This window comes from Pelodiscus sinensis, chromosome 2, assembly GCF_052426305.1.
Source record: "Pelodiscus sinensis isolate ZL-2025 chromosome 2, ASM5242630v1, whole genome shotgun sequence".
Lineage (NCBI taxonomy): Eukaryota > Metazoa > Chordata > Testudines > Trionychidae > Pelodiscus > Pelodiscus sinensis.
In genome coordinates, this window is record NC_143053.1 from 102,174,531 (window position 1) to 102,190,949 (window position 16,419).

At 44.6% G+C, this 16,419-nt stretch overlaps 1 protein-coding gene across 2 annotated transcripts in view; it reads left to right on the forward strand.

Moving 5' to 3' along the window:
* Positions 1-16,419, forward strand: part of CTDP1 (CTD phosphatase 1) — a 187,060-nt gene that overhangs the window by 27,135 nt on the left and 143,506 nt on the right. For both annotated transcript variants that reach the window (XM_075921112.2, XM_075921111.2), the window contains 3 exons: positions 6,247-6,337; positions 11,076-11,242; positions 12,169-13,257. In XM_075921112.2, the coding sequence (XP_075777227.2) occupies positions 6,247-6,337; positions 11,076-11,242; positions 12,169-13,257 (1,347 nt within the window). The remainder of the gene's footprint in view (positions 1-6,246; positions 6,338-11,075; positions 11,243-12,168; positions 13,258-16,419) is intronic.

Below are 16,419 nucleotides of genomic sequence, written 5' to 3' on the forward strand. Positions count from 1 at the left end.
ACCCCTTTTGCTGATGGAGTGTGGTTCTGGTTTGTTCAGGGAATGAGGAAATGGAGCGTAAGCTTGGTTCTCTTGCATAATAAGCTTAAGCACTTGCTGTGATATGTGTCTCTAGCCTTTGTTAGTTTCTGCCGATATGTGGTAAAGTGGTAGCCAAACTGCAGTAATGTGAAACTAGACTTAGTCTGTGCTTATGTTGAACGCTTGATGGCAGTATTGTTCAGAGAAATCATTTTTAGTGGGAACCCTTCAGTTAGTATTTAAGTAAGGAGGTAGTGGATAGCTAAAAAGGAATAGGTGAGACAAGGGACAATACAAGATGAGACATGGGGATCTTTTATTTGTATGGAAGAACTTAATCCCTCTGCCTCATCAGGTTTCACGTACACTTTCTATATGGGTCCTTGGGCAAAGTGGGGGAGAGGGGGGCAGCTTTGCACTCCTGGAAGGGATGAGGCCTGTGGCAGAAGGGGTAGGGCTGAGGGCTAGCCTCCCCCCACCAGCCCTTCAGTACCTCGCAGGACTCCGACAGCAGCTGGAAGCTCAGACCCCTTTTGAATCACCAGACCCTGAGACAGTTGCCTCGTTTGTCCCTGCTCTCCTTACCCCATTGGTGGGACTGAGCACAGGCCAACATAGCAGACATGTTAACTACATCATTAGTGTGTGAGTGCAGGAATGCCTTTGTTCAAATGATGTTACTTCCTATACCATATTTTACACCGGGGTCAGCAATCTTTCAGAAGTGGTGCGCCAAGATTTAACTTACTCATGTCTATTTATGGATCTCTGGGCCCCCAAACCAAGCCCCTGTGAGTACAAAGGCCCATGAGAGCTAGTCCCACCCCGCTGGGTCCTGCGTAGCCTAATCTGCAGCCGCGAGAGCAACCGAGACAGACGTCCAGGGATGAGTGGGCGGGCCATAATTATTCATGCAATTGCAAAAAGTTAACATTTAATATTAAATTTATATACATTTTGTGATTTTATTTGGAAATAAATAAAAATCAAAACATTAACAAAATATCCTCTTCCACTCCCCCAGAACCAGGCACTCCCATATCTCTTCTAACTCAATTCCCCTCCGCTCCCCCAGAGCACCCACCCTGTTCTAACCCAGTGCCTCCTCCCTCCCCCAGACTCAGGCACTCCCAGCCCCCTTCCCCCCCCCCCCCCCCCTAGCTAATTCCTGGGTCCCAGAGCCAGTGTCACTGCCGCCAAACATTTCTTCCTCAGACGCTGGGGAGGCATGAGCACAGCAGCCAGCTGTGAGCAGGCACTTGATGCCTGTGCAGAGCAGCCCGGCCAGCCATGATCTGCACTCGGCCATGTGCTCTGAGCGGCCAGCGGGCCACAATGTTGTTCTTTTATAAAATGTAGTGGCAGGCCATAAAAAATGTCAATTGGGCCACATGCAGCCTGCCAGAAGCCTGTTTGACATGCCTGATATATCATGAGCTTTTGTGGGCACAACCCACTTCCACCCACAGAACCTCATGATACCATCTACATAAGAGGTGGGCAATAATTTTTGCCCGGGGGCCACTTCAAAAATTTTCAAAAAATTTTTGAAGTAGACCTGGGTCACCATGGAAGGGGCGGGGCCTAAACAGGAAGGGATGGAGCTACCCAGACCATGATTAGTTTGGGGTGGGGGAGCCCCTTTGCCCTCCCCTACCCACTAGGCACCCATGTCTCTGGTAGGGCAGGAGGAGGCTTTGGGCACTCTCCTACCCCCTGGCCAATCAGGGCTTGAGCATGGGAAGCCTTCTCCTGCCTTGCGAGGAGTATGTGGCGCTTGGAAGCTCTGTGTGCTGCTCGCAGGGTGGGGACAGAGCAGAGAAAGCTTCACGTGCTCCCCTACCCCCAAGCCCTAGTTGGCCTGGGGGCAGCGGACCAGCAGGGCCTCCATGGACCGGATCCGACCCACTTTTTCCTCTCTCTGATCTACATGTTTTGTTAGTCTTTAAAGTACTACTAGACTGTTTTGTTGTTTAAGTTTTTCCTGTTATAGACTAATTCAGATGCCCCTCTTATTTAAAAAAAAAAAAAAAAGTTCTATTCTATACCATTCCTTTTTGCCTCCCTGTTTCCTTTCTTCTTTGGCGAATTGGGCAGGCAGGAGTTTTGGTAAAAATATATCAGACGTGCACACAGTGCCCGCTCCACCTCAGCTGGTGCTGGATAAGAGCCTCAATTCTAAAGGAGTTGGAATTACTGAAGTGATAGATTACCCCACGTTTTGTTGCAGGTTTTCCATCTCCCAGTCATAGCAAAGACTTGGGATTAATGTGGTTTTCTCAACTAAAAGTCTTATGTTGATGCTGTGATTGTGAACACCTGGAGAGGCAGTCTGCTCAAGGCAAAGTTGGCCTTGAATCTTGATGTAAATGGCTTGTGTGAAATTTGGAAGAGCAGCTCAGAGAGTCCTCTCCTTTACTTAAGGATAGAATCTCATGGCAGCCTGAAGGAAAAAGTCCTCATGGCAGACAGAAAGCCACTCTTGCAGGGTATCCTCAGCCTTAGGCTACTTACTTTTTCTAGTGCCTTCAAGAAAGTGAGGGTGATTCTTGTGTTGTGTGTGTGTTGTATTTAAAAGTTTTTCAAAGTGTTATTTTAACAGGTAACTTAATCTTTTACATTCATAACTCTCATAGTTTTTCGCTGTATGATAATGTGAAACAATTAGGTTAACTAGGTAAGTAAATGGGCAGTTAGGAAACATTACAGATTGCTTACAATACATTTATTAGGTATCTTGTTAGTCTTTAAAGTGATACATAACTTTTTTTCTTTGTTTTACCAAGATCAGACTAATACATAACTAATACCAATACTAATACGTATTGTAATTTATCTATTACAATAAATTTGATATGCTCAAAATCTTTTCTACTTTTTATTCATTAAAGCAATGTGCTACTCATTTTCCTATAACAGTGGTTTTAAATGCTTGAATGAAAGATAGTGATGAAATTCATATTTAGGTTGTACAGTATAACATTAATTTATCTCGTGTTTATGAAACTTACATATTTAGGGATTTGACATTTTTTTTTATGTAAAAGACATGAACCTAATGAGAATGGCATATGAACAAATTAAAGAGAAAAAAAATTTAACAGAATATAAAGTTTTCTGGTTTACAATTTCTATTTCTGTATTTAAACTTTATAATTTATATGTCTGGTCTGCAGGGAGACGGGGAGCAAAACCTTGGAGCACGCCCGCAGCGGAACAGCCCAGGCGCGCCCGGGCTGTCCCGCTGCGGGTGTGCTCCGTGGCTTTGCTCCGCGTCTCCCTGGTCTGCTGGGGGGGACCTCCCTCCTCCCCCCCCCCAGCAGACCAGGGAGATGTGGAGCAGCTTTTCTCGCCCCAGAGGACGGGGGCGGCAGGACTGCAGCGCATCTGGGCGTCCCGCCGCTCCAGTCCTCCGGGGCGAGAAAAGCCCCGTTCGTAACTGCGGATCCGACATAAGTCGGATCCGCGTAACTCAGGGACTGCCTGTACTTCCTAAGAAGAAAAATGTGTGTGCATTTTAACTCTTATTGTGAAGAGGAAGAAAATATTTACAAATGAGCTACTACAAACTTTGTGTTTAGTCAGTACCTGAGGATGGATCAATTGCTCTTTTTGTTAATACATGGTCTAGCCACTAGGTGTCTCTATCGGTCTTTTATGGAAGAAATTCATTTGATAGCTTGTACTGGTGAAAAGTTCTATTTTTTAAAAAAAGATTTAAAGATAGACTTTTTTTAAACAAATTAACCTTATTCCATCAATGAAATATTATGTGCCTTCTATATGCCATTTCTGTGAAATATGTAAACAAATGGCTATTACACTTTGCTTTTCCATTAGCTTGGCAATGTTTTAGAAAAGTAAATTTGATGAAGTTCTTTAGTAAGGATTGGTTTTTGGTTACTTAGTGTACTACATTCAATTTGACAACAATCTGTAAAGCTTCACTAATTTTTTTTTAACTACTTTATATTGAGCTGTATTAGGAACTAGTAAAGTCACATGAAAGCTTAAATTTTGGTTTTTTTTCTTAAAGATGTACTGGACCTGACTCTTACAAATTGAGCCTCCAATCTGTGGGGGCAGTTCTGCATCTGAAGTTAATAGTGTCCTTGGTTTTCTTTTTACCTGTCATCAGTTGTCGGAAAAAAGCTTAAATGAATTAGGCCTTGACCAAAGCCCAGTTAAATAACTATTTTTTTCTGCATCTTCCATCATTTTTTACTGAATTCAATGTGACAGTGTAGCAGTTAGGGATGTTAAAAAGCATGTAACTGTGCAATGGCTGAAAATCTCAGCAGTTACATGGTTACACACACTCCCCCAGCTTGAGGTTGCAGCCAGCATCCCAGGATCTGGTTCACACCAGGAAGTGACTTTTAAGCCAGCTGCTGGAATGCGTCAGCTGCTGCCTGCCGGCCGCCACCTCATGCTGCCACTTCTGATACTGAAACAGTAGCATGGGGTGGTAGCTGGCTGCTGGGGAACCAGTATGCACTGGGAGCCAGCTTTTAATCCGGTTCCCATCTGCAGCCTGCTCATGGGGAGCTGTCTGTCACCCCTGCCCTGCTGGCAGCTGCTCCCCAGGAGCAGAGCAGGAGTTTGCATATAACAGTTAACAGTAACCAATAAGACCATGATTATCAGTTGTCTGTTAACTGTTTAAATGGTTATACTTCTACCCTAGTAGCAAGTCTTGATTATGGTTTCACTGATAAATTAGGCAGGAATGTACTAATGAGAATGGAAAGTTTTTCTTTTATGCAGATGACTGGCAAGAGGGTAGAACAGCTAACAATGACACTTGTACAGTAATAAAATGTAGTGTATGATTTACATACAGTTTGTCTCCATGTGTAGCTATGGTTCTATAGTTAATATTTTCAATTCATTATGCCTAGGTACTGCAAGGGTCTCTCTACAGGGGATGATTCTACATGCGTTTGCTGCAATTCTTAAGCATAGTCGGGTGAGTTAAGGTTGAACCTCTGTCCTTAACTCAGAATTTTTTTGCTTTTATGGGTTAAGTTATTCCAGTTATAATTACACACACACACACACACTTTTAAAAAGTTTAGTTTGTACAACTTGAGACACCTAAAAGGGGCCTGACTTGCAGAAAGTTCTTAGTACACACACTTTGAAAATTTATAAGGCCTCTGCAGCTTGCCTCAGATTTGCCTTCCTGAAATCAGTAAGTCACTTCTGAAAACTTGGGTAATAGAATATAACATGGCCACCTTTTTAAAATATTGTTTCTGAATAAATAAGTAATAATTGCATTATTGCAGGAGAAGTAAGAAGTTCAGGCTAATCTCAAAGCAGGTTATAATACAATCAGTTCAGCAAAATGGCAAATCCAGAGTATAAGAAATGCTACATTTTTCTTTCAGAGCAGTTATGAAACCTCAATGTCCCTTTATGATGAAAGGTTAATTATATTGACAGAGAGGTCAGTTACATTAACATATCTGTATATGGATGAATTTGCCATTTTGCCAAACTAATTGTATCTTATCTTGCCCTTAAATTAGCTAACCTACCTTCTCGTATTCCTTCTTAACAAAGCACAGTCAGCTCAGATCTATGTCAATAGGTCTAACATTTCTTATTCTTATACAAGTACAAATGCACTAAAACAATGTTTTAGGTACAATTTAAAACCACAAATGCAAGAGTTGAAACTAAAACCGCTCGTTAACTTGCCCATTATGCTTAAGCATTGCAGTACTTTGCTAGTTCACATGAGACATCTCTGCAGACCCTAGGTACAATGTGCTATGGACAGAATTTAGTCGTAAAGAACATACTATAATATTATAAGTGTAAGTTGCCAAACTTGATTTAACTGTCGCCTACTCTTAATTCCTTTTGCCTTAATTACTCACTGATGCCACAAGTTAATTTTTGTAACTTCATTATTGCTCCTATGTTAAAGGAACTTGGATTAGATTTTTAAAATAAGTACCACTGAATTAGTGACAGGTATCCAGTCTACTGTTTACACTCTTTATGTGGTCTATAATGGTAATAATGGTATATAATGAATACTTTTGAAGCCTAAGTATCTCAGTGTGTTTTTGATTACACCAATATCCAGTTCCATTGATGAAATGGGTTTTACCCACCAAAGCTTATGCTGTAATAAATCAAATTATGTAGAATGTTAACAGGGAGGAACTGTTGTAATGAATAAATATTAACTTCAAACTCTTCTTTCAAAAGGATTTTTGGACCCTGAAAAGAAACTTTTTTCACATCGGATACTGTCAAGAGATGAATGTATTGATCCATTTTCTAAAACTGGGAATCTTAGGTATGTATGAGGAATTATGCAGGACAGGAAATGAAGGCAGTGTGTTGGGATCATAAGTACAGGTTGTGCCTCCCTCATCCGGCACCTTCCGGACCTGATGGGTCCTGAACAAGGGGATTTGCCGAACCAGAGGAGATCCTTCCCATAATGGCCTCTGCTGCCACGCTGCTGCCTGTGAAGGCATGGCTCTCCCTAAGCTGGAGCTCCAGGGCTGCCGCCAGGGCTGAAGTTTTGCATCTATTGCCACTGCCCCTGAGCCGGGGCTGGAGCTCCACGACTGTCGCTGCCAGTCCCCAAGCTCTGCAGCTGAGGTGGAGCTTTGCGGCTGTTGCTGCTGGCCCCCAAGCTCTGCAGTGGGGCTGGAGCTTTGCCACTGCCAGCCCCTTGCTGCTGTCCAGCCAGAGGAGCTGGAACTCACTGCTGGTCCTCTGCTTCCTCCCTCTCCCCTATACGGGGCTTCCGCTCCTGCCCCAGCCTGATTTTCCTATACCCACTCTGTGGTCCAGGAACATCCATGGTCCTGCTGGACTCTGGATGTTGCTGTACCAGAGAGTCCTGGTTAAGAGAGGTACAATCTGTATTAAATGGAAACATTGTCTCTGTCTCCTGTATCCCATAAATCTACATCTTTACAGAGTAAAATAAAACTGAGTACAGGCAGTCCCCGGGTTACGTACAAGATAGGGACTGTAGGTTTGTTCTTAAGTTGAATCTGTATGTAAGTCGGAACTGGCATCCAGATTCAGCCGCTGCTGAAACTGACCAGCGGCTGACTACAGAGAGCCCGAGGCAGAGTTGCTCTGCCCCGGGCTTCCTGGAATCAGCCGCTGATCAGTTTCAACAGGCTGAATCTGGACACCAGTTCTTACATACAGATTCAACTTAAGAACCCCAGGCGTCCCCAAGTCAGCTGCTGCTGAAACTGATCAGCGGCTGATTCCAGGAAGCCCGGGGCAAAGCAACTCTGCCTCGGGCTTCCTGTAGTCAGCGCTGGTCAGTTTCAGCAGCGGCTGACTTGGGGACGCCTGGGGCAGAGCAGCTTGGGTGCTGCTGGGTTGCTCCAGTAGCGCCGCTCCTCGGCGCTACTGGACCAACCCAGCAGCACCCAAGCTGCTCTGCCCCAGGCGTCCTGATTCAGCCACTGCTGAAACTGACCAGCAGTGGCTGAATCAGGACGCCTGGGGCAGAACAGCTGGGGTACTGCCGGGTTGGTCCAGTAGTGCCCAGAGCAGCGCTACGAGACCAACCGGCAGCGCCCCAGCTGCTGTACCACAGGCGTCTGGAGCAAAGCCGCGGAGCATGGGGGCAGCGGGACAGCCCAGACGCGCCGCGGCTGTCCTGCTGCCCACGTGCTCCGCGACTTTGCTCCCCGTCTCCCTGGTCTGCTGGTCTCCAGCAGACCAGGGAGATGGGAAGCAAAGCCGCGGAGCACGCCGGCAGCGGGACAGCCGCGATGCGTCTGGGCTGTCTGCTGCCCGCATGTTCCGTGGCTTTGCTCCGCTTTGCTCCCCATCTCCCTGGTCTGTTGGTCTCCAGCAGACCAGGGAGATGGGGAGCAAAGCCGCAGAACACGCCGGCAGCGGGACAGCCGCGGCGCGTCTGGGCTGTCCGCTGCCCACGTGTTCCGCGGCTTTGCTCCACGTCTCCCCAGACTAGGGAGACGGGGAGCAAAGCTGGGGAGCACGCGGGCAGCGGACAGCCCAGACGCGCTGCGGCTGTCCCGCTGCCGGCATCCTCAGAGGCTTTGCTCCCCGTCTCCCTAGTCTGGGGAGACGTGGAGCAAAGCCGCAGAGCACGCAGGCAGCGGACAGCCCAGACCCGCCGCAGCTGTCCCGCTGCCGGCATCCTCAGAGGCTTTGCTTCCTGTCTCCCTGGTCTGCTGGTCTCCAGCAGACCAGGGAGAGGGGCAGCAAACCCCGTTCGTAACTGCGGATCCAACATAAGTCGGATCCGCGTAACTCGGGGACTGCCTGTAGTAATAGCTGATGCTTATAGGCTCCATTTACTTGGTACTTCAGTTAGCTTTGCAGCCTGTAATGTTCAAGCAAAATAATTTAGAGTTTCACATTCATTGATAATCTCCTTTTTCAGATGTTTTATGCCTTCAGATAATTGCAACTCAGGAAAAATCTGCCCCACAGTGCTACACCACTGCAGCTGCCAATGGCATAATTACTCCACCTTCTCAAGATGCATAAGCTACATCGGCAGGAGAGTGTCTCCTGCCAACTAGCTCTGATGTGCACAGCGTGAAATTTTCATCACTAAGGGGAAAGAGAAGCTCTTTGTCACTCCTGGGCAATCATTAGTTAGATAACTTAAGTAGTCATATAGGCCTGCCCTACATTTTTTTTTTCTGACATGATTTGCAAGCAACTGGCCTATTTCATCTTGTGATTCATTTCATAATAGTATTTGTGCATTTTTATATTGTTGAAATTTAGGCCAAGATTTTCCAAAATAATAGCCTTCAGCTAGACTCCTAAAGCTGTATTTAGGTATTTAAATGGCCTGACTTTTGAAAGTGCTGAACACTGAACAGTTACATTGATAATCAGCATTCTTGAAAATTACACATCAGTGCTTAAATTAGGCTCCTTAACCCATATTTTAGGCTTTAGTTTTTGAAAATCTTGGGGGGTTTTTTGTTTAGCTTGTGTTTAAAAAAAAAAAAAATAGGATTACCTGATATTTTAATAATAGCTATATTGGAATTCTTATGTGAAAAGGAAGATTGATCAACTCAAAGCATATTTTCTCTTACCCTGGGTATAGTTTTGAATTTGTTGGGAGTATTCTCCTTTCAGGTTTATGACTATTAAATACTAAGGCTATGTCTGGACTACATTCCTCTTTTGAAAGAGGAATGTAAATGAGGCAAATCGAATTTGCAAATGAAGCACGGATTTAAATATCCTGTACTTCATTTGCATATTCACGCCCAAACGCATTTTTGAAAAAGGGTATTTTGAAAGTGAAAGTGCAGTCTAGATGTGGTTCTTTCAAAAAAGGGGTATTTTTCAAAAGAACTGCATCTATACTGGGCTTTCACTTCCGAAAAACCCTTTTTGGAAAAAGCGCTTGGGCATGAATATGCAAATGAAGCATGGGATATTTAAATCAGTGCTTTGTTTGCACTTTTGATTTGCCTCATTTACATTCCTCTTTTGACAGAGGAATGTAGTTTAGACGTACCATAAGACTTTTTGTTTAGCTATAATCTCTGGAGGATGAATATGAGACCAAATTACTACAGGCAGTCCCCGGGTTACGTACAAGATAGGGACTGTAGGTTTGTTCTTAAGTTGAATCTATGTAAGTCAGAACTGGCGTCCAGATTCAGCCGCTGCTGAAACTGACCGCCAGTTCTGACTTACATACAGAATCAACTTAAGAACCCCAGGCGTCCCCAAGTCAGCTGCTGCTGAAACTGATCAGCAGCTGATTCCAGGAAGCCCGGGGCAGAGCAACTCTGCCTCGGGCTTCCTGTAGTCAGCGCTGGTCAGTTTCAGCAGAAGCTGACTTGGGGACGCCTGGGGCAGAGCAGCTGGGGTGCTGCTGGGTTGCTCCAGTAGCGCCGCTCCTCGGTGCTACTGGACCAACCCAGCAGCACCCCATCTGCTCTGTCCCAGGCGTCCTGATTCAGCCGCTGCTGAAACTGACCAGCAGCGGCTCAATCAGGACCTGGGGCAGAGCAGCTGGGGTGCTGCCGGGTTGGTCCAGTAGTGCCCAGAGCGGCGCTGCAGGACCAATCGGCAGCGCCCCAGCTGATCTGCCCCAGGGTCCAAAACAAAAGCCTGGTCTGCTGGGGGGGGGGGGGGGCACACTAGCTGCGCCCCCCCCCCCCCCCCCCAGCAGACCAGGGACACGGGGAGCAGAGCCGCAGCGGCAGCGGGGTGCCGCGCCTCTGAGGCTTTGCTCTGGCAAAGTCTCAGAGGCGCGGGACCCCGCTGCCGTTGCGGCTCTGCTCCCCGTGTCCCTGGTCTGCTGGGGACCGTCCCCAGCAGAGCACAGGCACCGGGACTGAAGCGGCAGCAACGGCGGTTCCCCGCGCTTCTGAGGCTTTGCTCTGGCAAAGCCTCAGAAGCGCGGGAACCCGCCCGGTGCCCCTGGTCTGCTGGAGACGGTCTCCAGCAGACCAGGGGCACCGGAGCAGCTTACGAACGGGGCTTTCTCGCCCCGGAGCTCGCATGTAGCAATCCACCACCTCGACCTCCGGGGCGAGAGAGCCCCGTTCGTAAGTGCGGATCCGACATAAGTCGGATCCGCGTAAGTCGGGGACTGCCTGTATATGAGATTGCTCCCGCTCTTTTGTTTCCAAATTATGTGTTTTATTTAGGTAAAAGAACCTAGATTGAAATTTGGTGTAATACACAATGTATTCCAAAATTTAAACTTTGGCTGGCTCATCTTTTTTGCTACTGGAACTAAAAGGGACAAACAAAATGTAATTGCTATTTTTTATATTTTAAAGATTTTTTGTAATTAACTTGAAAATTCTTTCTAATGATCATAAAACTTTTTTTAAAAAAATCCAGAAAGGTTATTGCTAAAGTAACAAGTAAGAAGCGCTGCAAATTGCATGCCAGCTGTTATAGGTAAATGAGTAGACTCACGCATTGATTTTTCAAAAATCATTCATGTTTAGCATTCATGCACACACACACAGTCAACCCAGAGTATGTTTTAAATAGTAATTTTAATAGAAAATAAAAACAAACCACTTTTTTTCTTTCAGAAATCTCTTCCCATGTGGTGACTCCATGGTGTGCATTATTGATGATCGAGAGGATGTTTGGAAGTTTGCACCCAATTTGATAACTGTAAAGAAATATGTATACTTTCAGGGCATAGGAGATATTAATGCACCACCTGGATCAAGGGAAGCTCAGATGAAAAAGAAGGGTAACTTCAATTTATTTATAAGCAGTAGCTACTAGCGAACCAAAACCATGCTAACAAAGTGTTGCCTGAGGCTATAAATCCCGGAAAAACTCTGCACATCCAGGGAATGTGTCTGCTGTTCCATTTTTTTTTCAGAAGAGCAGATGCGCTTTTTCGGCATCCCTGTAAACCTCGTTTTATGAGGAAGAAGGGATGTTACGAAAAAGGGGTTTTTCCTGACTTTTGGCCCAGTGTAGATGTGCCAAATGTTGGAAAAGCCTCTTCCAAAAAAAGAAGTGGAAAAAGCTACGCAAATTGTGGTTCGCAGTTTGCATAGCTTTTTCTGGAAGAACAGTGTAGTGTAGATATAGCCTGAGACAAATTAATAGTGGGAGTTTCAGTGTCTACCAAACTCATCCATTTTGCATTGGATAGAGAATTTTATAGCAGAGCTCAGGCCCCCCATGGGCAGTGGCTGCTGCCAGACACCAGCCTCTATCTGCAGCCATATCAGGCCCCCGTGGAAAGAGGCTGCTTCGCAGCAGCCTCGCCTCCTTTCCATCCCCCTGGTAGTAGCCTCTATCCACGTGGAGCTCGGACCCCCACAGATAGGGGCTGCTGTCACTCTACACTGCTGCCTCTATCAGAGCACCTGGTGGGCACAGGGAGATGTTTTTTTAAATTGGCTCCCCTCGCAGACCGGCTCCTGGGGACTATCAAATAGTCGTGTAACCAATAAGATTTCATACAATTACATGACTATTCAATTACGCTATATCTAACATCCCTAACATAGACATGTTTCATTATAGGTCAAAATCATTTAATATGTGGAAGAGAGGAAGGATGTTTCTGGAAACATAATTGAAAGCTCCTCCTCTTGGGAGGATAAAAAATGGAAATGTCATCTTTTATTTTTGTGTGTGTGTGTGTGTCTTTCTCTCCAGTAAATCATTCTTCAAAAACAACTGAAACATCTGATCCCCCAGTGGTACCAACAAAAGATTCTGAAGAAGTGAAGAATGTTACATGTGCGGATGAACAGAGCAATGGGCTTGGGAAATCTACAAAAGAAATGTGTACTACAAATGGTAGTAACTTTATGAGCAGTGAAACTTCTAACTGGGGATTGAATTCCAATGATAAATTAAATGATAGAGACTCCGTAAGTGATACCATTGATTACAAAACAAATGCTGCAACCATTAATGATTCAACAAATGTTAAGGAGTCTCAGATTTCTTCAGAACTAGATAATCGGACAGTTACAAAGAAGCAGCAGACCCAAGACAAGGCAACAAATGACTTGGACTTTGAATTATCTAGTGATAGTGAAAGTGACAATGGATTAGATGCTAGGAAGTCCTCATCCTCTTCCTCAGATAGTGACAATGAGGGTAAAAGAAGCTGGAAAAAATCAAAGCAGCCTGTACAAGATGATAATTTGCAGCAAGAATGTTGCATTGATGTGAGTGTGGGGAAGGATAGTCAAATGAACCATTCAGGGGAGGCAACAACTTCACCAAGTGTATATGCTCATGGCAAGACAGTTGATCTTGAAATGCAAGAAGAAAGTGAACAGGTCAGCCTTTGTGATTTAGGAAATGGGTGTGCAGACAAGAAAGAAGCAGAGACGGAGTCACAGAATAGTGAGCAGTCTGGGATTACAATGGGCGAATCTTTAGATCAGAGCATGGAAGAAGAGGAAGAAGAGGACACAGATGAGGATGACCATTTAATATACCTCGAAGAGATCCTTGTTCGGGTGCACACTGATTATTATACCAAGTATGATAAATACCTGAAAAAGGAGATCCATGAAATTCCAGACATAAGAAAAATAGTACCAGAATTGAAAAGCAAGGTATTGGCAGATGTTACCATTATATTTAGTGGACTCTATCCAACAAATTTCCCAATAGAAAGAACCCGAGAACATTACCATGCTACAGCACTTGGAGCTAAAATTATAAAGAACCTAGCACTGAATGCTGATGATCCTAACAAGCCAACCCATCTGATTGCAGCAAGGGCAGGTAAGTAAGTGAAATTTATCAGTTTCCTCTTAATAAAATAATGAGTGAAAACAGTATTTTCAGTAATACAAAAAGTTGGCTGAAGAGTTGAAAGGACTTCATATATTTGCTGTCTTTCATGTTGGCTTAAATTATAATGGAAAATAGCTGAAAGATTTACTGAAAATCATTTTAAAAGGTCTTTGTATCCTTTTTGCTTTCATAGCATTAAGCTCTTGTTTGTTTTTCTAAAAAAAAAAACAAACAAAAAATTAAAACAATTATCTGGTCTTTCCTGGTCTTGAGTGTGTCACATGGAAGTGTATTAGCTTTCACCTTTGAAAGGGGAGAGGTGTTGCTTATTCAACTAAGATGATGATCTATAATTAGGTATATTTTAAACTAGAGTAACTGAAATGAAATAAGTGATAACCAGTCTTGACTTAGAATTCTCGTCTCACTTGCCCAACTTTCATTCCTCTTCTTGTGATACTGCCATTTCACTTCATTCCCAGCTTTTCCTTGTCTTCCAGGCTAGACAAGACCCGAATTCCTAATGTGGTTAAGAAATAAATCTAACATGCCTTTTAGTCCCTCTTTATACACAATGACGAAGCAAAGAACATGAGTCTAGTCCAGTGGTCACCAAACCAGTAGATCAGGATCTACTGGCAGGTGATCTTGACTAGTTTGGCCAGGAAGCTATCAAGTGCTGGCATTTCAGTTGCCCTTGCACCCACTGTCATGCTGATTCTGGAGCTGCAACACTGGGAGCCTCCTGCTTGCTATGCGGGCTCTGGGAGGGAGAGACGGAGGGGGCACTGATGTTCCTTTCCCCCCTCACTTCTGTACCCTGTTGCCACACAGAGAGAAGGGGATGGAGGGAGCTTGGCAATGCAAATCTGTCACTCTCTCACATTGTGTCTCTGTCATTCTCACAATCTCACACTATCCTTCACTCTCATCTCCCTCCCGAACACATACATGTGGGGTTGTTGTTACTTTTGCTGCTTGCAGAGGGTGTTATTTTTGGTTTTTGACTGATCAGTGCATTTCATAATTTTGATTTCTCATGCTTAAATTTAATTCTTTGAGTAGTGAGTTCTCAAATGCTTAACCTGTCATGTCTGGAGTAATTATCCTTCTGGTAATTGCTGCTCCTGGAAGTGGCTGGCAGGTCTCTTCAGCCCTTGAGAAAGGCAGAGCAGGGGGTCTCTACATGCTGTCCTTGCCTGCAAACACCACTCCTGCAGCTCCCATTGATCAATAGCGGGGAACCGTGGTCAGTAGAAGCTGTGGGCTCAGTGCCTATAGATGAGGGTCAGCACATGGCACCATGGAGTCACTGCTATACATGCCAGCAGTTTTCAAGAGTGATGCAGGGTCAGGGCAGGAGTAAGCCTACTTTAACCCCACTGCTCCACCACTCAGAAGCCATCTCAGTTAACAGTGCCTAGCCAGAGCCTGCTTCCTGAACCCCTGTCCCAGCCCTGAACTGCCTCCTACACCCAACCTCCTGCTCCATATGTGAGTTCCCCTGCAGCCAAACTCCTTCCTAATGTTTGCACCCTGGACCCCAATCTCCCACCCTGGGCTAAGCCCGGAGCCCCTCCAATATGCCAAACCCCTTGGCCCAAGACCAGAGTCTGCACCCCAATTCCAGCCTGATGAAAGTAAGTGAGGATGTGGGGAGGAAGTGGGATGGAGTGAGCAGGGTGAGGCCTCAAAGAAGGGGTGAGGCAGAGACAGGGCCTTAAAGAAGGGGCAGGAAGGAAGCAGGGCAAGGGTGTTTGTGTTGGTGGTAGATCTTACGTGCATTTAAATTGAAAAAAGTAATCTTGTGGTTAAAAAAGGTGGAGACCACTGGTCTAGTTTTTTCAGTCACTTTGGTTTATTTTCCTAGCCTGACAAGTTTCTTATAAGATTAGAATATATGCAAGAAATAAATATTTTGTTTTAAAGGCTTGCAGTGTAAAAATATCATAGTGTATTTTTGTTAATGTGATGAAGATTTTTCCACCCAAACCTATAACTTCAGTTCAAGCTCATAATATAATTTCCAATTTAATAGTCCAACCAATGTAGTCTTTTCTTGAAAATAAATATTTTTTTCATATTGATCATGAGTTCTGCACTGAAATAATGGTAATTTTCAGGTCCCCAGGCTTTGATTTTTTGGCACACACTGACAATTTTTTTTTCTGAACTTGATTTCAGTGATTTAAAAACTATTTTTTTTGTCTGGATGAAAGATTATTGAAGTCTCATCTTCACTGCCAAAAAATAAGTGTTACTGGAGTGGCATAACTACCTTAGATTAGCTATCTCATTGTAAAACCCTAGTGGAGACAAGGCACAGGTAGCTTTTACTGTGGCATAGCCAAGTAAGGTATCCCAGTGGACAGGGTGGATGTGTGTAGTGTTGATGTTGGCTAGCTATATTGAGGTAAAAGCTGCTTGAGCCTCATTTTCACTAGGGATGTAAAATCCCATTTTACTCATTAAATGATTTAAAGGATACCTTCCCTCCTCACACAGAGGACAATGGCCATCATGGCTGGGCTGGAGAACCTGGCCTGGGCATTACACCAACAGGGACTGCCTACCAGGCTGGAACACCTCCCGCCCATGGTGGTCCCATGGTGGGTGGGGCGCTGCTCAGGCCCCACCAGTTAACCAGAACAGGTGAGCCTTGCCTGTTAAGGGTGAGGCTTACTGGTTAACCATTCACATCACTAATCTCCACTAGACTTTTACAATGAAATAGATAACATTAGTTATCACGCTTCAATACAAGTGAAGTGTGAGGATGTAGCCAAAGTGTCCACATTGGGAACAGTTTTAGATTGAGTAGAGTTGGGATCCCCAAGCCTGCAGGTGTACTAGTTGGGATTGTGCATTCATATAAGTATCATTTTGTGAATGTGTTTGATGCACATTTTGAAAGGTTGAGTCACAGTATTTTATGATTCCTCAGGCTCTGCTGCAGTTGCTCTTGAGCAGATCTTATTCTGGGAATTGTGCTGATGTCAATGCAGTTCTATCAGCTAAGAATTATTCACAAAATGTGAATTGCATTCCATTGGAAATGTAAAGAACTTAATGGTATTGTAGTCACAAAAATCACTAAACTAATCTCTTGTGTGTTTCTTCAGGGCTTTCCATTCCTGATGCTAAATCATA